The sequence below is a fragment of the Cygnus atratus genome, chromosome 9 (genome assembly GCF_013377495.2).
Source record: "Cygnus atratus isolate AKBS03 ecotype Queensland, Australia chromosome 9, CAtr_DNAZoo_HiC_assembly, whole genome shotgun sequence".
In the NCBI taxonomy this organism is placed as follows: domain Eukaryota; kingdom Metazoa; phylum Chordata; class Aves; order Anseriformes; family Anatidae; genus Cygnus; species Cygnus atratus.
This window is the reverse complement of record NC_066370.1, coordinates 6,553,031-6,576,907: the sequence shown is the minus strand read 5'-3', so window position 1 is coordinate 6,576,907 and position 23,877 is coordinate 6,553,031. Positions and strand designations below refer to the sequence as shown.

Genomic DNA, 23,877 nt, shown 5'->3' with positions numbered 1-23,877 from the left:
GGTCGGAAGGGAAAGGCAGAAGCAGGCAGAGCCCAGCCCAGGAAAACCCCGCGTGGGCTGAGGGCAGGTGCCACTTGCTGACGGCTGATGTTGCCTCTTGAAGTGAGCCCAGGAACTTCTGCTGAGCCGCAACAAGGAGCCTTCTGTACCTTTCCATTTGTCAGTCCACCCAGCGCAAGTGCCACTTGTGTTTATCACGGGAAGCAGATCAGCGAGTCCACACACCGGGTCTTAAACACGTGGCACTAACAGCAGGGCCCGGAGAGCTGATACCGCTGGTCCTAAGCAGCAGCTGCTCCAGGATTATCGCTTCCATGAACAGCAACAGGTGCTAACTCGAAAAAAAACGCCACAGATTTATTCTCTGAGCCCATCTTGCTGAGGACCGTTCATCCACAAGTGTGACCTGGACTGGATTCCTCCTGCTCACTCTCTTATTCCCAGGATTTTAAGATAAAAAAGCAACCATACAGCAGTGGGCTTCCACCACCTTAGATTGCAACTACACTGGATGGAGGCTAGTCACAAAGAACATCGCTCTCCACAAACCAACACGCCTTGTCTGCACAGACTGCACCTGCTTCTTCACCTGTTGCATTTTGCTGCCTTTGTTTCTCCAAACTTGCCACAAAGGTATCCTGAATTTTTATCAGACTACATTGATAAATCTGATGTGATACATTTGAATAGAAAAAAGCAAGATGCAAATTTTGCAGGAAGTCTATCACTCCGTATCATGTAACTATACAAACTCATTTTGTAGGGCACAGCTCTACTGTTGAAGCAAACATCATTTTGCAACACTGAAAGATCCAAATCCAATATAAATATATACCAACTGTGTTGTATACATGATTGCACACTGACATCACAAATTAAATACCAAACAGTTTAAAACAGGCTGTCTAGTCATAAATTTCAAAACCCACAACAATTAAATGCAAACAAACAGGTATCAATATAAGTGTTACAGTGCTAACCTGGTTTTTAATAAAGAAGAAAAGAGCAGAAAGAAATATGTTTCAAAAAATATCCTGTAAATCCATATGTGAAATTTACATTAACTCTAAGGGATTGATATAAATTGAAAAAAGATAAATTTGCACATTTACAGGTGATACGATTCTAAGTTTCTCAATGCATTTCCTGGGATTTCGGAAGGATGATGGCTATCCACAGCTACAGCAACACACCGGGGAGCTAGAGTATATCCCCGGCCCCCAGCACTCCAACACGGCGACCTACAACACATCAGCTGAACCTAACAGGTCCAGGGGTTGGAAACATTAAGCAAGAGGGCAACGTGTTCCCAAGGAAGAAGAAATGCCAGGCCCAGAGCTGGTGGAGTAATTAATGAAAGCAGCTTTGAAACACGTCTGCGGCACTTGCTCCGCATCCTGCTGACATTAAGGAGAGCAGGATTACCTTCTGAATTAAACCACCAGGAAACAAAACCACAGAAGTTTTGCTGTGCTTCTGACTGTAACTCATACATAGGTTTTTAAAACAAGTAGACCACAGCAGTGTAAAACAGTCATCTCAGTCCAGAAAAATAAGAATGGAATGTCTCAAATTTCATATAATTGTTTGAAATAACTTTTTGCATATTGTCATGCATGTCGAAGCTGTTTCCAGAATAGAACTGGGCATCGATACAGGACTACTGGCTGTCAGCAGCCAAGCGAAACGCAAAGGCCACAGTAACACGGTGCCCGCAGCTCCAGCTGATGCACGGGTTACTGGAAAACACACACACCACTGAGCTCTTGATCACCATCCAGTTATGACCTTTCCCAGCAGTAACATTTGCCACGTGCCCCACTGAAATTTCCTAATTACAAGCACATGAAATACACTTTCTGTTGTCCATAGATTCACTGAAGTCTTGCTCGGCTGTTTCGGGCAGGGGTCAGGCATTTCGTTTGTCTGCTTTTACATGAAAAGAGACTATGGCTCTCCCGAAATTATTCTACACTGGCTTCACTGACTCCAACCCATAAACATTGCATTAATTCATTCAGGACAGTTACCAAAGACACAGCTATCTCTGCAGCAGCGAGTGAGAACACTATCAGCTTGTTCTGAATCAGCAGAGACGCTGGCAGCCTTTCAGGTCGTCAGAAAAAAAAAAAATAGGTAGCTGCAGAGAGAATAAATTTCAAAGTGCCAGTCCAGAATTCCCTCTGGGAAACGGCATTCATTTCTCACACGCTAATTCCAACAATTAACTGGTCAGTGCTGCTTATTTATAAACTTCTAAATAAATTGTAGAGGGCAAATAGCAAAATTCATGTTAAATTCTCAGCTATTAGAGAAGGATACCATGGTTATGCCATACTGCACCAAAAAGTACGTTTGCTTCTTTTCAGCTACATTCAAGTCCAAGGGATCCTTGAGAGGATGATTCAGCAATTAACCCACATCTTTCAATATTAAACTTGTGAATCTATTTCCTGAGACCACACACAGCCAGCACCCTCCTCTTGTTATTAAATTTTTAATGCCTGAAAAATACTGTTATGAGTCCAAGGAGGAAACTTTTCATTATTTGCACTTTATGTATGCCAGAGGACTGATGCTCTGGCAGGTTCGAGTCCTGCTCTTTATTAACACCACTATTTGTGTAACTCGTCTTGTTGGCTGCAGTCACCCATAGTTTGTCCCCAGCACCAGCACTTACATCAGGGGCACTCCAGAGCTGCTCCTGCTTCAAGCAGGGCTGCGGCACACATCCCACCACACCACTAAAATACCTAAAATTACCTTTTACAATACTAGGTTCAAAAAATTTAGAAGTGAACAAGGAAACACATACACGTATATGCAGCAGCACCAGTTAACTAACATATGCTCCCATATAGACACCAATTATTTCCATGGCATTAATCATCTCAAAACCCCACTCTAGTATCCTCAGTTTCCTGCCTGCCTTGACTCGTGTTTACCACGTGGGGCCTGATCCAGAGTCCCTAACCATTTGTCTCTTTACACCACATTCCGGGGCTTTTAAAGGCATGGAAGCCTTGTGAGCCACACATCAGGCAGGATTTTAAGCTACCCACCTCCAGACCTGCGTGCGTGGGTCCTACTGTGCCTACATTTGTTGTGAACGTTTTAAACATTTGTTTAGCAGAGTCACAGACTTCATGTTTATTTGAGAAGTTTTTGACAGACTTAACTACACTTTGAACACGGACTACGTACAAGTAGGCTGAAAGGAAAAAATAAGGGGCTGGAAGTTTTGTTATTTTAATGCCTCACATTTCATTCCTGCCTCCTGCAGCAGCACTAGCAAGACTATCACAGACCCATGTAAAAGCAACATCTTTGTTTTGCAACCGATTTCCATTTCAAAGCAGCAAATCTAGACATCACTGTTTGAACTATTTCTTAAATCTCATTTCCATATGCCAGGCAGAAAGGCAACCTGCCTCTTCTGTTCTGCACCATGAAAGCTTCCAACCTACGGGTTCATTTGATAAAGACATGCAAACAAAGTATACATGTGCTCCCTGGGGCTTTTTGCTAAAGAGTTATTTGCATGAGGCATTACAAATTAGCCTTTTTCAAATGAATTCAACATTTCTAATTTACACTGTGAACACATTAAACAGATTAAGAAATTCAAAATATTGGATTAAAGAAAATATATCATTTTTAACTGCTGTTTTGGACAGGGTTATTATGGAATGAGCCCAACCATACTAACAGGTTTAGAAAGAAAAAAAGAGCTGTAGTCAACACCCAAACTGCTAAAATCCTATTCTGAAGGAAAACTACAGCTGGCCATGGGTATACTGACAGTATTATCATCTCTTCCTCATTCACTCTTCCACATGCATTTGTTGGCTGTTGTGCAACCATGCAGAAAACAACATCAAACCTTCAGGCTATTCCTTACTTTTGGTAATGTTTCCTGGTCTGCTTTTGGAGGCAGCTTTACTGCTTTAATGCCTTTGTAGATTTCAGCACAAATAAACAAATGCAAGGTATTCAGGGCAAACTGCTTCACTTCACACATTTCCATTTATTTCAAAGTTCACATGGAGACATGTAATTTGTAAGCATTTATCAACAGATATACAAAGGCCATACTCATGAAAATTAAATACGCATCCATTGCAGCCACATTCTTCTCGAATTTGTCTGCAAGCTAAACTCAAGATTTCACCTCAAGTTGTCTACAGCTATGAAATGTATTGTGAGAAACTCATTTCCCATGCCACAAATTTATCCCCAAGCACAGAAGTGCCTGTACTCTCATGTTCAGATTTTGTGTTGTTTTAGGATTTTTAAATTATTATTTGTAAATTAGCTGGATTATACTGGAAGATATTAGCCCCAGAGCAATAGTCTGCAAGTTAATTGTTTCCACTGTTGTGGAAGGCAATGAACAACACCACAAAAAATGCACATTCTAAACAACAAACATTTTGCTTTGCTCTTTCAGCAACATTAATCCCTTTCTCTCGCCCCAAGGTTGTTTTTTTTTTCAGCAAGAAAGGCTGCAAGTTATGCTTCGTGATGTCAATGGTTATTTTGTGCTGATTACTGGAACCAAATCTCCAGACAGGATATATTTACAACTGTCTACACTGTCTTAGAATAAGCTGATGGATGACTCATCCTTTTTTCCCCTTCAGCTGAAATTACTAAAAGCAACAGAGCCACGGTGACAGTCCGAGGGACCAGGGTAGCCATCCAGCCTGCGCCTGATCCCTTCTCCTGGAGCAGAAGACGACTCACAAGGAGAGGTGAGCCTACAAAGACTGTGCTCAGTGTTTAAAATACATCAGAACATAAGTCCTTATCAGTGTATGTGATGATAAAAAAAAAAAAAATCCCAGAAAATGTATCATTTAAGATTTCAGTGTATGCAAGCCCACCAATAAATAGGTATTTAAGTAAATGTAATAATACCACAGTGTGCTTGCAAAGGCAAATACCCCAACGTAACAAGCACACTTCTCCTTGTCATCCAAGTTAAATAGAGTTAAAGAAATTCAAAATCAATGATCAGAAACGTATACATGTCATAGCAGGATGAAGTATCAGTAGGAACAAAAGTACTATCAAAACCAGACCTTTTACATCAGCTATCTGGATGCTGCAGATTTGCCAGTTGAATGAAATGAAGAAATGACGGGCTGGTAGCACAGACAGAGTGACAGAGCCAGACTGTTAACTCAGCTAGTCTGCAGTGCTCTTTGTGTCAGTGAGGAAGGATGTGAGTTTTTATTATCAATGACAAATTTAAAAAAAGAGTGAGTGTATTCATAGCACGCCTGCCTTTCATTTCTGTCAACATGAGCAAAATACTATTTGATGAAAGACTGAAAAGAGTCTGTGGGGGATTTCTTTTGTTTATTTGTTTTTTAAACCAAATGAGCTGTTCTATAATCACAGCTGATTATTTTAATGTACTATGTACTAACAGAAGAGTAAATCTCTCATAAGCTTAGTCGGTACTAATGAATCAGCTGTCTTGGTAAGATGTGCACATAACCAATTTCTGCCACTGGGAAACTGGTCTCTCTTGTATAGATTGAGACTTTCTGGTGCCTGGTCCTCAAGTACATTTATGCATTTGCCTACATGCCACTGACTTCAAAAGAACTTAGGCACACATTTGAAAATTTGCTAAATAGAAATGATTTACTAAACTAGGACTGGTGCTCCACACACAACCATGGCATTGCCACTCTCAGCTTTTCTCACTTATCCAGACTTGCCTTAGCTGAACTAAACACAAGGACACTGAAGTATGATTTCTGTACTATACCAGTGCCTGTAAGAATTGGATGAATAGTTTCTGGGTAAACACTGAAGTTGTTTCTGTACGATTCTTCTTGAGCAATATGAGGAAGCACCAGAGTGGTTTGTAGCATAACATGGAACTAGAATCTATCAGACAGAATAAAAGAAAATACAGTATTGTGTGCTTTATAAAAGGCGTCCGCTGCATGAGTATTGATCGCATTGTTCTTCAGTTGTAAAGTTTGCTTGTTTATGGTTTAAGCCTTTGTCTGAAGTCAAAATAGAGCTGCTAAGCTATTCCATCACGACAAAAGATTTAGCCTACCAAAAAAAACTCTCTTGAAATGAATAATATATGTGGTTTTTTTTTCAGCACCAGAATGGTTTTCCTCATTTCTTAGTTCCTCAATTGACAGTTCAAGGAATTACTCAGAAACCACTAGAAAACAACATGTAAAAGAATTCTCTCTTACCTTCATCACCTTGCCTTATAAAACAAAGAAAGAAGCAAGGTATTTAATCAGGAAACGCTACCTGGAACATCTCTTGCATCAACAAAACAGGAGCTTACACAAATTTAGCTGTCTTTTCCTCTTTTATATGCTCCACAATGACCTGCTCGGTAGGAACAACATGCTTGAATTTTTTTCCAACTAATTATCCCCTTGGCCTTGTGTTCTGCTGGGCATAGCCACGCTCATCTCTCATCAGCTGTGGGAACCTTACAGTCTGATGGGTGCGGATCTGAGCAATGAAAATTGCCAGAGTCAGCCTGGAAGCATAAAATAAAAGAAGCTTTCACAAACATCATTTTCCTTCAAAGTGTAAGGAACTGAAGTGTCAAGGAAAAAAAAAAGTTTAATCTCGAGTCTAAGAAAATGAAAATGTGTTTCTTTTAATATCACATAAATTGAAAAGACCAAGTGTCCAAAGGACTTCTCTTTAGCAGTTTTAGGGGAAGACCATGCCTATAAATCATTATCCTTTATATAAAGATGACTATGCAATTTATGTTAGGGATATCAACGCGCAAAGCACTCTATATTAAAACTATGGATTAACAATAACTGTAATAACACTTTTGGAGTTTTTGCTACAGAGGAATATTGCATGTCAAACGTAAAGCTTCCAGTACCACACAGATGAGAAAAAGCTTCATTTAAAGATCTTTTCCTCATTAAAAAAAAAAGTAATTACATGTTTAAAAAAACAGTTCTTCGTACATTATCTCCCCAAACACAGGTTTGCTACAAATACTTGAATATACATTTATAGTGTTTTTTTAAAAAAATCCAGTTACAGAAATAAACATGTCAATAATGTTATTTCAATACTTAACACCCAGGGTAAACGAAACCAAGCGGGTTCTTCTTGCTTATCTACAACATACAAATGTTCCCAGAGCTTTCTGCAGCACTATGGAACCACCAGACGCTCTTTAAGATGCTCCTGACCTGGATCACTCCTGCTAAGTCACGGTATTTCCTTGCCACCTGCAGAGCGCAGGCAGGCTGAACACGACTCCTCCCTCCAGAAGGCAGCTTGGAGGACTCCACTGATCCTCTGAGAGGACACAGCAAACTTGGCACCAGCAAACAAAAGTGCTGATTTTCTCTGACTGAAGGGGAACAGACACGGAAATAGCACAAGCAAGAATCAACATTTCTCACAAGCTACCCCATGGAGAAAAAACAACAACAACAACAAAGGAAAAAGCAAACACAAAAACTAGTTTTCGAATACAATAAAATACTGATATTGAGCTCAGCAATACAACCAATATACTCCTATGCACTAACCTGCTGCCATAGTACAGCTTGCTTTTGCTCCAGGGAATACTGATTTCATTGCATGGCTATAACTTCGGGAGTAACCCAAAGTAGTTACAAAATTTTGCTATTAGCCTCCTTGCCTCCTTGCTTCCAGTTGCAACTTCAAGGTCACGACTAGAACTTACATCAAAACTGGAGTTCCTAAAAGAAATCTCTTACTGCCTAGAGTTAAGATATCTTTCCACTTCCCTCCCCAAACAAAAAGAATCAATTCTTCATGTGGCCCATACTGCATTATTGATGTGGAGATGACATAAAATATCCATAATCCCATTAGCTGCCGTCTAAAAGAAATGTTAGTAAGTACAGGATATTTAATGGCAAAAAGAAAAGAATCCTGTGGTGCCTCTCTCGGAGAAGAGCCCGGTCAGAGCAGTCAGCCCCCCGTCTTGACAAGGAGTCTATTAAGCTGCTGTCAGCCAGCCAGCCATGCATTATTCAAGGACCTCGTAGGCTATGCAGACCGAAAAACTGTCACATCTTCGGTGCATTATCCAGTTGGCCATGTAAATCTCCAAGTACTAAAGGTTACTGTGTCACACAGGTTCCTGAAAACATTCAACTTCCAGATCTTATGTGAAGGGAAAGACTAGAGGACGCCTCACTATTCCTGAGGGCAGAAGGAAAACCAGCCTGCTCTGCTCTTCCTTTTCTGAGACGGAGCATGTTGCTTGTCAAAGTTACAAACCTGCTCTGAGTAGCAACAGGCGACTAACCTCTGCTGCAACAGCTACAGAACCAGACAAGTGACTACGGGTGGCATTTCCAAAGGCACTCAGTTGTGCTTTTGGAAAACCAGGAGCAGAGCAGCCCCTGATTGTAGGGGAACAAAACTAAACCAGCATTTTGGTTAAGACTGAATGAATCTCAGCTTCTCACGTTCAGTCAGAAGAATCAAAATCAGCCAGCATTAACCCTGCCGAGTGACAGCCATACGATGTCACCCTGCAATCCCGCCATCAGATCCAATAAATGGAATACATTTTTACCACAGCAGCTGAACCCAAATGAAAAAAAACCCTGCAGCTAAGCGAATTTATGTCTCCTGGTGAGGCCTTCCAAAGGATTATAAATTACCCCCACTATTAAAACTTGCAATTTACCTCCAGTTCATATTTTCCTTCTAACCAGAGGATCCTTCTGGGGCCCGTGCATGTTAACTGAAAGAGTTCTTTATCATCAGCTTTCTCCTGGAATACCAACTCCCAACCGTGGTGCAGTTTCTAGCTGAAGGAGGTAGGAGCAGTGAACCACGCAGGGTGAGGGAGCTGACCGCTGCCTTACAGCGGGCAGCCTCCTCTCTGACAGGCAAAGAGAGAAGGTAGCTCTTCCAAGCTTAAGAATTTCCTGGTTTATTCATTTAAATCAGTATAGATATGTAGATGTACACACACACAGGAAAGTCTGATTCAGGAGTTGATGTGGAATTTTCTGAATAAAAATGTTTCTAAACATTTCTAAACAAAATCAAGCAAACAAAAATAAAAAAGTGGTTTTAAGAAAAATACTCACTTCAGTAATTTCAGTAAGTTTCAATGGAGGTTTTCGGTATACCAATTGAATTGGTATACTGAATTCAAACATACTTGTAAAATCTTATATTGAAAGCATACATTTAAACTGTACTGGAAAAATGTGAAGGCACACCCATGTATTTTCAAAATTTCCTCTCACGGAAAACGATAATCTCTCATCTCCATGAATTTTTTTGCCAGGGGATATGCAGTAAAATTTCTCTTTAAAAAGTCGAAGAACAGAAATTTTAGCTCTCCCCAGATACGCTCCACGTAGTTGCTGTCTACAACAACGGGAGCAATTCTGCTTGCAAGCGGACCCTGAGCAACAATATGTCCAAGTAGCACTGCAACCAAGGAACCCAGCAGCTGAAAAGATGCAAATCATAAACCATAGAGGTACTGGTGTTTAGTTTGGCCTCATCCCAACACAAGCTCTCCAGCTAAAAAAAGTGCCAAACCTTTTTCCCTTGCCTTAGAAGCCTTTGAGCAGCACATGGCCATGTTAACTCCACAGTAATCACAGCTCCCTGAAGCAAGACAGACGGAGCCATTTTCTCCACAAAACGTTCCTTTGTAATAAAGCAATGTCAAGGAGGAAGTGAAATAATAGAGTGTATGTTCCTAATACAGTTGTACTCTAGTAAAAAGATTTTTGTAATAAAGCTTAACAGCAAATAAAACTTTGCACTAGGAGCTTATGCAACAAACAAATGCTTCAAAAATTAAAAAAGTACATGAATGCACACCAATGAAAACGGGTGTCTGATAAAACAAATTTCTACACAAGAAACTCTTAAGTCCCTTTTCCATGGGGTGTAATGTGCTGACGTGCTGATGTTCATTTGAATACAAGTCAATCCCAACCTAAAGATCAAATAATTTCTCCTTAATAAAATCAAATTTAATAAGCCTATCCTTCAAACCATCCTATACCCAAAACTGCTTATCCTATCAAGTTTCCCTCTTCTCTTTTCAGCCCAGGATTCACAACAGGTTCAATAAAATATGCCACATTACACTACGTAGAGACTTTAGGACAAGAGCTTTCTAGATAAGAACCATCCTGTGAGGTTTCACATGCTCTTCTTCCCCCATGAAACTTAACTTGAGATGCTCAACCCACCATCAGCAGCTGAACCTAGCTCTATCCTCTGTAAGTACTCCAGTCAAATAGGGAACGTCACTGGACAATACTGGCCCAGCATGTCTCTTCTTGTTTTGCTACTGCAAGGTTTGCTTACTTTCAATATTTTCCTTATCCCAAGGGAAAGCAAATGTTATGCTTGTGAAGCATAAAAACCATAAACTAGAATGGCTGGAATACCAAAACTGACCCCGAAGTACACGTCGCACAAATGAGGGCTGAAGGGGGGGAAAGAGGAAAAAAGAGCAGTATCATCATACTGCACCTCTGCTGTGCTAAGGTGCCCTGGGCTGGTTACAGGTGACTGTCTTCTTCAGATTCAACCCTCATCAATCCTAAGCTAATCAACCCAGACTACTAATGACATGATTTCTAAAAAGACAGACAACAAACCCAAAACATTAACATCAAAAAGGAAAACATTTTCCGTATCCAAGTCCTTTGTGTGATATGCACAACAGGTTACAAATTCCCTTCCTCAGTATTTTTGGCATCTTACTGGGACCTTAATGTCAGGAAAGAACATTAAACTTTTCAAAGCTGGAACATCACCACAGTGCTGTTAAGCTGCAAAGATTGAAGACGTTGATTTCTCTTAATAAAGCAGGGGCTGGGAGTGTAGCAGGAGGACTGTGTAGACAGCATTGTCAAGTTATGTCCTGTATTTAAAATAACACTTGGAAGAAAAGAGCATTTATGAGACAAAAATAATAAAATAAAAAAAAAACTACTGAGTTCAGGTAGTTCCCTTTAGAAGAACACAGTTAGCTCCAAAATAGATCTTAATAGTGAAAGCTAAGATTTATGAGTTTAACTAAAGGAGTGGAAAGGCCAGAAGGGTGAACCAGATACCAAGTAGAATTTATCTTTATGTCCTAGCCTGTGCAACACTACACAAATGTGAGCAAACAGAAAAACTAGTCAGACAGACAGCTGGACAAATTCTCACCTAGCGTAGAGGCTGGCTTAGTGCACTCATTTCAGAGGCCTCACACTGATTTACAGCAATCGAGAGGGTTGCCCGCTGCATCTGCATCTCGGAAGCAGAAAAAAGTGCTAGAGTTGAAAGTGAACAGAATACTGAATTTGAAAAACAAAATAAAATAGCAACCTTCCAGTATGGTTTTAAAGCATTGCACAGAAGCTACTGCATTTTTTTCCACTCAATGAATTTAAGAGCCAATTTGATTTGTTTCAGAACTTACTGCTACATGCCAACGACAAAACAGCCCTGGTTCATTTATTCTCTCACAGAAAATTAAACATTAAAAATGCACACAACTTTCACGTGTCACTAAAAAGAAATCGATTTTAGAGGAAAATTAAATGCCTTAATGCCTTTTTTTTTTTTTTTTTTTTTAAAATAGGTCAACTGCTGACCTTCCCTACACTCCTGTGCAATTGCCTGACACTAAATAGCCACATGAGGTTTGCAGAAAACATCAGCTTGTTGGCCTTCTGGTACTACTGAAGGATACAACATGGAAGACACAAGGCAGGGGGTGGTGGTGGTGGTGGCATTCTGGGCTACAAGATGACTTGGGTTACCTTATGCAAGACCTTGCCAAAGTTGAGCAGTCTGTGATGTTGAGCTCCAAGTCAGGGAATAATGAGAAAGTGACCTTCTTTCACGGACTGGATCAATGCACGTCAAATAGATTAAGCTTGCTGGCAGATGAGTCAATCTGCAATTGAACTACTCTCCAAGGTTGTTCAATGATTCAATGTATCTGTACCTAATTTTTTTTTTTTAAACTATCTTTTCCAATAAACTCCTCGGGGTTAGAAAGATAAAGTAGAAAATGCATGCCTTTTTCTTCTTATAATCCACCTCGTTATAAAGCAGCAGTGTTGCTAATTGGCAGCTTGTCTGGGACACTATTTTGGTGACACATTTTTTATTGATGTTCTGGGGGAAGTAAATATTTGCAATAGAGTTGCATCAACCTCACTGACTGCCAAAAAGGTTTCCTGATTCTTTACTGCCTGCTTGTAGCAATTGTATTCCATAGCCAGCCCACCAAGACCAAACTTGCACTGGTGCTCACACTAATAGTGCACAACAACACAAGGTAAGAGGCAGCTTTTGTCACATGCTGCATAGTGCTAAAAGGATGTATTATAGAGCACTGTTCTCCAAATATATGCAGAAATATGACAGAGCAGGCTACTATCATTTACCAATTGTATAGGATATAAATACACGATCATTAAAAGGATTGATCCGGACATACAGCGGAAGCAAACCAGGAAGGGCAAGTTTGCTGGGAGCTTGGACAAACCCACTTACAAAGGAAACCATTTCAAGAGCACATATCAGCAAACTCACTTTTTACCCATTTTGAGAATGTAACTTCTATTTTTGATACTGCACCAAATAGTTACTTGATCAGTGCTAACCTGATAACGTACCTTTCATAAAGTTGTCTTTAACCAGATAGAAAATTTGTCAGGAGGAAGTATTTTCTGATGCACTGGTGGTCGGTTTGAGTAACAGCTGGATTTTAGGTCAGCTCTAGTAAGGTACTTCATTCTAAATGGTACATTTCCTTCTCCTCAGCTTGGGCTCTATCTGCTTTCTGTAGAGATACAGAATGCAAAATAGTTGCTGTTTTTCCTCAAAAGGGAGGTTTTGTATTTACAATATATTTGTGATGAACAGTTCTGACTGAAGCATTAACTGTCTCTAAGGATACCTGCAAACAACACATGCAGCTTACTTTTAGGTTTAAAGGTTATCTACATTTGAATAGATACCCATATTCAGCTCAAGAAAAAGGTGGAATTAACTCCACTATCGAGCAACAGCAGGACCTTTGTCATGGTCTAATCTTTAATGAGGGCAGTTTTTAGGCTTAACTACAATAATCCATTTTTAAGCTATTTCCATTTTAAGTTGCTGAAAGTATTTTATAAACTGACAAAAACGTGTTTTTAGTCTCCTGGAACTATTTTAAGCATTTAGTTGGTAATGGAAAACACATGTGAGTAACAAAATATCAAATAATTCTAACATTAGTATTCCCATACTTTACTTTAATCTTATTCATAGAGGCAAAATAGAAATGGAATTCACCTTATATGACCAGACAAACCAATCCTGTAATCCCCTCTGTAACTCACAGAACAGTTTCAGTGCTCTTTAAAATTACTTGACATTTTAGTAAATACAAGTACAGTACTAAATATGAGCTTTCTCCTATCATGGATCGTTACATGTAGAGCCACAACTTCCCTCCTTCATTCCAGCATTTTAATTTTAGTAAACGTAGCTAAAATCACATATTTAAAGTGTAAGAAAGCACCATACGAAATTTCAACTTTCTATGAGCAGATAATTTTATTACAGTTCACTTAAAATTATTTTGTTTTCCATTTTCTGACCACCAGCAATGTAAAGGTTTCCTGTTGTTAAAGATCCAACTGGACAGCCATGTTCATCCAACACCAATGGGTCCATAATAATCCCCTTTTAAATGTATTTATACCTTTTGTTTCCACATAATCTTATTGCAGTGGTTCATATGACAGACTTTTTCAACATATGAAATTTACTTTCTAAATAAGGCACCCGATATTTCATTTGAACACCTCGGTTTTCAGATTTTGACAAAAGATCTTCCATAGTCTTTTCTTCCTATACCATTTATAAATGCATAATTTTTTTTTGGATATTCCCTGCAGGAATTTCTTTCAGAGGCTGAAGAGTTTAGCCAAAACAAACCAAAGGAGTTGGTTTGTCACATAACACATTTGTAAACTGCCACAACATGCTCTGGATGCAAAAAGCTTACACAGCTCCATGAAAAGAGACTAGGGAGTTTAGGAAATTAACCATCGAGAGTTACTAAACAAATATATATGTGACTAAGTAAGTCACTGAAATCAACATGGTTAGAGGTTATGGGCTGAAATATCCCTTATGCTCACCAGTTCCCATACTCTCCCTTAGCCAACTATTAATTGCAATTACTGGATATTGAGCTGTGTAGACCTTTGGTCAGACCCAATACAGATGCTTTTACAGGTTTTTATTTATTCTTTCCTTGTGCAGAAGCCATTTTTTCCTTCTTATCCAGCCTATTAAGTTTTAGTATTTATTTAGTTTAGAATTTATTTAAATATTTTTACAGTTGCATTGAAGGGGAAGAGAAGGACAGGGATGAGCCACAAGAGCATGTAATACTCAAGATATAAGCTGGCCAGAATAACATAACCAAGCTTCCTGGTTTGTTCCAGTTCACGATAACATGTTCACCCTTTGGATCTCTCCTCATTACTGGTATTTCCATAATATTACGTGCAATGCCCCCAAGATCTCTTCCCAGGTAGCAATGGTTCATTATGCTCAAGAACTCTTGTACATACAATGTACAGACACATTTGTTTCCTTCACTACGCATTGCTGGGCACATAACATCACTGACTTACTTTCACCTATAACTTTATTATTCAGTTGCTAAGTACTGCAGGACTCTTACAACTCTTCTTGGAGTCAAATTTAGATTAGTCTACCTTGAAAAATTTTGTATAAATCATTACTTCACATTATTTTTCAGTTCATTATTAACGTAGTGAGCAGACTAGATCACAGCAGAAACCCTACTAATAATCTTCCATCTTAAAATCCAACCATTTGCTTCTATCTTTTGTTTCCTGTCTTCTTAACAGTTCTCTAAAGGACCAAGTTGCCCAACTTTAATGGTGTACAAGTCTTTTGGAAGGAAACCTTTCATAAAGTTCTCTGAAGTATCTGGATTTTCAAAACTTAGAGGGCTGCCATCATTCCCACATGCATTGCCACCTTCAGAGAGCTCTGAAAAGCATTACGTTAACTCTCCTCCATGCATGAAACGTCTGCAATTATCATCATATATATGCTCTTGCCCAATAATTCTATTCTTTATTACAGTCTCTAATAACAGAAGCCCAAATTCTTAAATTTTTAATTTAATCTTAATCTGAACACTAAATCTCCTGCCTGATTCAATGACAGACAAAAACTACGTAAATTCTCCTCTGTAATGGAATCTGTTGTTCATCATGCTAACTAGATAATTGAAAATATACTTGTTTTCTCAACTGGAACATCTGGATAAATTGAAAAGCATTGCAGAAGTAGGTCCGAGGCCTCAACGGGAGTAACACGAAAGTGTCTGTGCTCTAAGCACAAAACTCCCAGCAGAAGTGCTGCAGAGTCACCACTCCATGATGAAGTTCTAGTTTTATGGACTCTCAAATTCGCAGTGGCTGAAAAGGCCCTCTGTGTGACCAGCCTAAATAACCATCCATCAAGAACACCATTGCCGCCGGTTATTTTTGTTCAAAACTATCATTTGAATACAAATTTTAGCAGTAAATACACAATAAAAATAACCCCCTGGTCTCCAAAGAGCCAAAAGGAGGTCAACGTAACACCGCTTTCAGGACCAACCATACACTGCTGCTAATGTCTCACGCTGTAAAGCCGGTCAGAGCTCTGGGCCGCACTCTTACTGCTTTTCTGCAGCTGCACCAAGGTCAGGGGCTCGGGCTGGCTGCATTGGAGCAGAGAGGGGAGCAGCGAGGGCACCCCAGCCCATGCAGCAGCACACCGGGGGCTTTGCCAGGGCTGCCCCAGCTCAAAACCGGAGCAACAGCCCACAGCAGGCAGCACCGACCACCTGAGAGATGTCATTTTAGTGCAAGGCTGAGTCAAAAGAGAGGCATGCATGCCCTCACAGCCGGCTGAACAGCAAATCTCCGGGTACAAGCAACTGTAAGGGACACCCAGGAAATGCCTGTAGGGACACCACACTTAATGAACACACCTTCCAGTGTACTTCAGGGCACGCATCTTTGTCAAGCTAATTAAAACCAGAAATCATTTACTGTTTGTCTCTTTTCCTGTGAGGCAGGAAACAACAGGAGACGGACAGCAGAAGTGCCCTAGAGGGCACTGAATTCCCTACTACAATTAGCTAGCAAAAAGGATAGTAACATCTTTAGAGACTGCTGTCTGCCCCACACAACTGTGTGTTTAATGAAGCAGTTGCTTACTTTCTCAAAGAGTTGAACGTGTTTTATGAGGATTTCATGATAAGCCCTAAAATGGGTAAAAATTAATTTTATACATATATTCATCCATCATGGATGGCCCTTACGGGGTATGGATACTTTGGTTTTGTTTGCAGAGGCTTATTTGCAAAATTATAATGTAGCCAAATGTGGAAATCAATACCTAACAAAACAAAACAAACAAACAAACACAAAGATCTAGAAAAAATTACAAACCTGATCCTGCTTAACCCAGAACATCTCATTCTTTGAAAATATCATGTAACAGCAAACATCAGGCCTTATATAAAGATGCTCCATTTCCTTGCTGATTTATTGCACTCTGAGCAAAACAGAAGAAAAGCAAGCTATGCAGGCTCTGCCAAACAAAGTCAAAGAGCCCTTAAGAAATCCTGTGACTGAGACCAACTTTGACAGCGAGAGGGAAGCAAAACAGCCACCTCTCAGTGCTGGCAGGAGGAAGGTCCAGCAGGGCATTCAGTCAGCACCTCCTCCACCTTTGGGCTGAAAATCCATCCCTCTTTGGCTTCTTCTTCATCTGCACGGTTAAGTGAGTGCTTAACAACCGAATTGGTTTTATTGTGATTTTCAACACTAAACAAAACTAATGACTTTTTGACAGAAAAAAAAAAAAAAAACTCTTTTTGTAAGAAACAGAAATTATAAAGCTTATCCATCCCAGGAATGAATTCAAAATTAAATGCATTCAAAAAATATCTGCATTTTTGTGACTCATTTGGCTTACCCCAAATTCTTCAAAGCCTGTCTCTCTTTCACACACACACAAAGCCTATTTTTCAGTACTGTTTCTGCAAAACAATTGGCTGAATCAGCTGAACAGAGACCATTTTTCAAATCTGTAGGAACAGAGATAGTACCATCCACAGATTAAGGAGAAAAAAAAATAAAAATGAAAGCACAGATGACGACTTGTAACTCTCCACTCAGAAAAGGACAACATAGCCCTCTTTCTCCCTTCCTCCAGCAAGCCCTGTATTCTGTAATGCTCACTACAGACAAACCTGGGAGACAGCATTAGCTATACCTGCATGCTAGTGGGGCTGCTAGTGCAGCACGAGCTAGAACAACAGAGAAGACCTTGCACAGGGAGATGCCCCTTTGCACAGGGAGATGCCCTTTACCAGCAGCCTGAGGATGTCAGACAAGCATGCAGCACTACTGAGCTCCACAGAGCATCAGGACATTACTGTCAGATTAGCATTGGGAAATGCACGTGCCATCTGCTTCTTTGGCTTGAAATCCTAAACATAAAAGCTTGCAAAATAAGTTTTTATCCACGTAATGTGCGTTCTCGTATGGGTTATAGAAATGTATATGGTTTTCTTCATCATCAGCTGTATTGTTAAGTACTGAACAACTTCCCAAAGAGAACCTTTGATTGCCATTTTCACCTGCTGTACGAGCAGGTCAGCTCCCCTCAAATACCCACGTCCTTGTATTTCTTCAAATATTAGCCATGTAGAGTTATCCAAAAGCTCCAGTTTAAAAGCCTAATCTCTTTTGCAAAAATTCAATACTGAAAAGGCAGTTGGGCACTGAAGAAAGAATGTATCCAGGTGTTAAAAAATAGTGGGGATTCAATCTATAGCTTATTCTGTTTATAAGGGCAACTACACATACAAAAGGGGAAAACAGCAAATATCTGTTCTCTTCAGATTGTATGAAAGAAAACTGCCCCCTTTACCAGATACAGAATTTTGTTACTTACCACCTGGAAAAGCAAAACTTTTCCCTATATAATGTAACATGCTTAATATAGTAGTTTATTAAGATGACTTATAAATTAGAACTGGTACACTTAATATGAATTTATGTTAAACAAAAACTGCAATAATTCAGAGTTATGGGGAACAAGTCATTTAGTAAACTACGTTAAAAGTGACATTTAGATTTTATGCCCATTCATGTTTCATAAATCAAGCGTTCCTTTCTGATGCTGACATTTGAAGTAGGTTTCTCTCAACAGGGAAATCTGGGGAACAGAAAACAGCAGTGGTTCCAGCCACCCGTCTGATGAGAAGCTACCGGTAGCTCTGGGATTCGATGGTCATCATGTTCAAGAGGGTTGCTGAGAAACTCCTCCTCCACGAGTGTCATGGGTTTTCCTGCTCGGAATCTAGCCCTATACACAGAATGATGGGCCACAGACACGCTTGTGTACTCACCAATAACAAATCTCTAACGACAGCAGCAAAACATTGCAGGGGAGGTCTCTCTAAACGGAAAACCTCCCCCCCCCAACAAAAATAGACGTGCTTTTTTAGACTGTTTTGAGAACAGGCAGTCTCTAGACATTTCTACTGCAACTCCTTTTAGCTGTGAACTTTCGGGCACTAACTATTCATGTGAGCATCATCTCCAATATACCCTCACAACCAGGTAAGTTCTCAAACCTCGCATCTCCATACCTCACTAGACTCTGTATGGCCAGAAAACCAGAGAAAGAGTAAATGGATGAAAAGTAAAAGTGCTCAACTGCTGCTGCTTCCCAACCAGAGAAACTCCTACAGGGCACAGCCCTATTTGGTACAAAGCCAAATGTTTGGATGTGTTTCATCTCCAGTCTGCTTTAAACACAAACTTGTTTTCATTAACATTTTAAGATTACAGTACATATATTTACACATATTAAGCATGTAAAGCTGTTGGGGAAAAAATGGGCCAGAGGAAACCTGAAAGTTCCTTTGCAAAAGTGACTTAGGAAAAAAATCGCATTTTGAGGGAACTGTTTGCACATATGTGCAGGCATTGTTCATATCACAATTTAGAAGAGTTTCATTTCAGAAATGTTGCCCAGGATGATGATAAGAGGCATCTTATCTCCTGTATTTGAAGTACATCAAGTTACATGCTGGATTTTGGAAATGTTTGTGTCACGGACAATTCAGCTTCTGCATTCTTCTCTGTCAATGAAATTATAAAAACTCTTAAACTTCTTACTGGTGATCTGGTACACACGGAAGTTCATAAAGTTCTTTTTGAGGATAGAAGATGTGTTACACAGAAAAAAACAGGTTTTAAATTTTAGTAAGTCTTCAGAAAATTAATAAAAAAGAACTTTAGAAATAAAAGCTTGTAATAAATAAGAATATTTCAAGTCAGAAAAATCTGCAGAGTTAATTCATCCTCTCAGATCCAGAGATATTAATGGTTCATTCATTCCTATTCAAACTGAAAAGTTGAGTTGTAAAGACATGAATGACAAAAGACCCAGTTACATGCCAACAGCATCACAGAGATTCCTGAGAAGTGCGTACTGAAAACCACAGCAAACATTTGTCAAGTTCTTTGACTTTTACAGGCTTAGTTTGACTCACAAAACCAAGCAGCTCTCAGTGGTCAGGAAAGCCCAGCAAGCCTGTGCTTAATACCAGGAGAACCCAGGTGAATTTTCACTCCCTCCCATAAAGCTGGGGTTTAAATATGAGCTCCTGACAGAAAAAATGATGAAGAAAGTAAAGTAAAGTAGGGCTGTTCAGAACTTGGATAGCCCTAGTCTGACTTTCTTTTCTTTGTGCTGTTTGGCTGCATCAAGGCTTACTTCTTCCGTCAAAATCTCACCATCTTTGCTCTTTTTATCCACGCCATACTTCTCCATCTTCTCTCTTTCTTTCACACATCAGTGCCTTCTTCACATTTGCTCTTTCAAGTATCTCTTCCTAGATCTTGCTGGCACTTGTCACTTTCTCTACCTTGACACACATTTCTTTGAAGCACATGGCTCATCTGTCTCTTGTGCTATTGTTCATTCTTTGTACACCGTAGGCCCTCTTCCAACTGCCTGTCTCCCCAGCTTTAACATTCAAATCTCTAAATGAAAAGTAAAGCACATTAGCATTACTTCTGACTCAAGAAAACGCTCCTGAAAGCTGGTTTCTTAATGTAACACCAATAAAGCTGTATCACTTGACAAAGTTGACATCTTTCAAGGAATCTACAGATGGGAAAGTCCCACATCAAAGAGAGTATCTGTACTTAGATCTCTAATTAAGCTGGTAGCAGTGCTGTCCAGAGGCTATGGAAGTACCCAAAAGTACCTTCAGAAAAAAAAAATAGATTTTGAAAGCCCTCTTTCTGTTCTGCTTATTCATACAGCATTATTTATTCTACAAGCCTACAGTGTAAAGTTAGGCACAAGAAAAAAAATCAACCAAAACCACCTTTGGAACTCCAGGATAGAGAAACTGAATGGAAATCAAGAAACTGAAAGAACTTTGTGACTCATTAGCAAAATACTTTCAATTTGCTAGCAGGATCAGAGGGTTTCCCAAGCTGGGAACTGTAAGAATTTTGATGCTGACACAGCAATGCAGTCTTCTTTACTGTCCCTTAAAAGGATAATCCAAAGCAACCTCTCAGTAAAGGCAATCAAAGTTTATTACAACATTATCAGGCAAAAACGTGAGTGTCAGAACTGCTAAATCTCACAAATAGTTAATGCTTTGGATTATTTTCGCCCTTTCTGCAACTATTTCCAATGCTCACAATCATGTTCAAACAAATGCCAGGCCATCAGAGCTACATGCTGGGTGTCTGAAGAGAGCGGACCAAGTTAGAAATAACTTAACCAGCCCTGAAGACGGGCTACCACCTGAAACAATTTGATGAAGACCAACACAAAGCTTAGCAGACCAGCAGTGCCAAGCACTCCACCTACGCTAACCTACCTATTTTTTCTGTTTTATTAATTATTGCCTGTCCGTAGCTTCAGAGGTATAGAAATCATTAGAATAAGACAGAATTAAACAAAGGGCCAAAACAAAATGTACATGGAAATACAAATTGATGTAAGGCCTCTAAGCACGTGCAAGTCCCAGGCTTGGGCTTCAGACCTCTTATCCTCAGAATGAGAACAGACACTCTGCAGCTCCTGTAGCCACAGAAATACTGTTCCATGCACATACATTGCTGAACAGCACTCGGACAATGAAGCTCCTTTAAGCAAAGCAGAAGGAGACGTTCTCAGAAGTACCCATGCATCAGATGAAGCTATCTTGCTTTCCCAAATGCGTTATGAACAAATTACTTGGAAGCACAAAAGAATGGCTGTAACCAAATACTAATGTACACTTAATGGACTGCAGGTTTTGCAGGATGTTTAAAGTTCCCCCTCTGATCTCTCTGAACTTTGGCCTTCATTTGTTTATACAGGCAGAGGCCAACAGGTCATACCACTAAAATCAGCAAATTGTTTACACATATGGCAAGCACACATCAAGCAGAAATGCAGTCAACGCTACAACCATACAAAGCACATTAAAGCAATTACTTTAGTTAAAATAACAAACATACAGTGAGTCCATATGTGATCAGGAGACCTTGCAGTGCAGTGAAAATCAGGATGAAGCAAGAAATTAATTGCCATTTCTTCAGAAGCCAAAACACATGTTCCATCCAGCCTAACCCAAGGCACTCGCCAACAACAGTGGTGCTTTTTCTTAAAAAATGGGAGTCTTTGATATCACCAGTGTCAAGTTTTTATAAATTTTTAAGTGCAACTCCAGCACTGTGACAGTTAATACTGCAAAGAATATACAAGTTTACAAAATGAGGCTGAAGGAGCAGCTGAAGTCAGGCGCTCTCCAGGAGCACCGTTGGCTGTGTTTGTTTGAACACCAGACAGGGCTCTGGTGCCTGTGGCCGGACAATGCATCTCACCAGAGGCAACAGATTGAGAAGTTCTTTAGTCAATGAAAATGCATTATTTTCTCAGTAATTTACCCTAGCTTTAAATCTAAAATTTATTAATTAAAAATAATTAAATGTTTTAAATACTCCTTAATTTCTAAGCCTTTAAAATTATTTTAACCTCTATAGGGAAAGATCTTTTAAAAAGCCTCTTCAAATAGCATATTTCACATAATAGGAATGATTTGGAATTCAGAAACATGAAGCCCTTCAATTTTAGAAGTGTGAACTGGGTATTAATATAACTCTATGCTTTGTTTTGTTTTAGTGGACAGAGGAATGTGTTTTTTGAGAGCAGTTACATGCTCTCTGCTTAAGAGAAAGCCAAAAAAAGTAAAATGCAATAACTACAAGAAATGAGGAAAAGCACCGGCATCTGAAAGAAACTAATCACTTTGTCTTAGTTAAATACACTTTAGCTGTCGAGTTTGCTGAAACCAGAGGAGGGGAAAAAATTATCTTCAAGATGTTGTATGAAGGCTTTAAAGAAAAATCAGTGACATACCCCAGTAATGATTTTTAAGTATTTACAGTTGCTTTTTATTGCAAACCAGAAACTATCTTCTTTAAATTTCATGTCCACACTACACATGCAGACACAAACATCCATATGCATAGGAGATGCACTGTGCTCTTCTGTAAAATTGCCCGTTCTGAGAAAAGATAACTGTGAACCTCAAAGAAAAATTATCCTTTTTTAACGTTACCTATTTCTGTGCTCAAAATTTATTTTGGTTTCATACAAATTGTTTTTGTAGAACAAGATCATTTGGTTTGCCAGTCAACGATACAGCCAAACAAGTGAGAAATTGCTCTACAGAGCATTTAGATCCTGAAAATATCAATGCCCAGGCTGAAGGATGCAAACTGCAAACACAGCAGGACTACTCAAGTCAAGTCCTTCTGAATAGGATTAGTGTCTTATTAGAGTCTTCGGTAAAATCTGCTGTATTACATGCTTAATGGCAGCTGTGCCTGTTGGGATACAGACAAAAAAATGTAAAATTAAAATCTGTGTGCAAACTAACTTCCCTCAACAGATAAGGTTGTCATACATACAACATTCCTAGGTTGCTGCTTAGAGACACAGTTATATTTTCATTCACTGGTAGGACGCGCACAACTGTTTCCAGGAAGCTGACATGGGAAATGCATCTGTAGCCTTGGACATCAAACCAACTTGTGTTGTTCAGAAAACAAACATAAAACTATGAAGAAAATCATCCAGTGAGGCAAAGAAATTGGCAGACACAGAGCTAATAAATAATCTTCTCTTTAAGAAAAGAGACACCCTGAAGATATGCCAGGTCTGGAAATTCATTAGTTCTAGAAAGTAATATTCACGTAAGGCATGGAAATATTCTTACGTTATTCATCACATGAGTTTGACAAATTTATGGAATTTGTGTTTTTTTAGGCATGTCTGCATGAAAATATAGGTATAGCTTTGAGTAGCTGATATGAAGTAACACTGCACACCCGCCTCACTTAATTACTTCTTTGTTAAGTCCACTCCGAATGAGAATTACCAAAAACATTTTATCCAATGCTCCTAGTGAGTAATGCTCCCATTGCAACAGAAAACCAGTGGCACCAATGCTGAAGATGTGTAACTCAAAACCAGCCCTACAGAATACTGGCCAATACTCAGAACACCATATAAAATCCTGGAACGAGCATCAGCATTTTATCTTCTCTATTTCACCACCAACTAACATTTAAAAATAATGCTTAAGCTGAAAGAACCCTCATAGTTCTGTAGATGAAGTGCAGCTGTGTCAGTAATTTCTGAAGTAGCATCTCCACTGCTTTAACCCTGAATTTCGGCGCTGATGATTGAAATGTCTCATTTCACACTTTT

General features: G+C 39.4%; 1 protein-coding gene across 7 annotated transcripts in view; it reads right to left on the bottom strand.

Moving 5' to 3' along the window:
- Positions 1–23,877, bottom strand: part of SPSB4 (splA/ryanodine receptor domain and SOCS box containing 4) — a 93,217-nt gene that overhangs the window by 34,151 nt on the left and 35,189 nt on the right. The window contains exon 4 of one of the 7 annotated variants that reach the window (XR_004778278.2): positions 12,663–12,829. The exons of 5 other annotated variants lie outside the window; for them this stretch is intronic. Coding sequence is in view for 1 of the 2 variants with exons in the window: in XM_050712552.1 (XP_050568509.1) it covers positions 12,819–12,829 (11 nt within the window). In the remaining variant the exon portion in view is untranslated. Of the gene's footprint in view, positions 1–12,662; positions 12,830–23,877 lie in introns of those variants that run through there. One more of the 7 variants, XM_050712552.1, reaches the window with a different exon arrangement.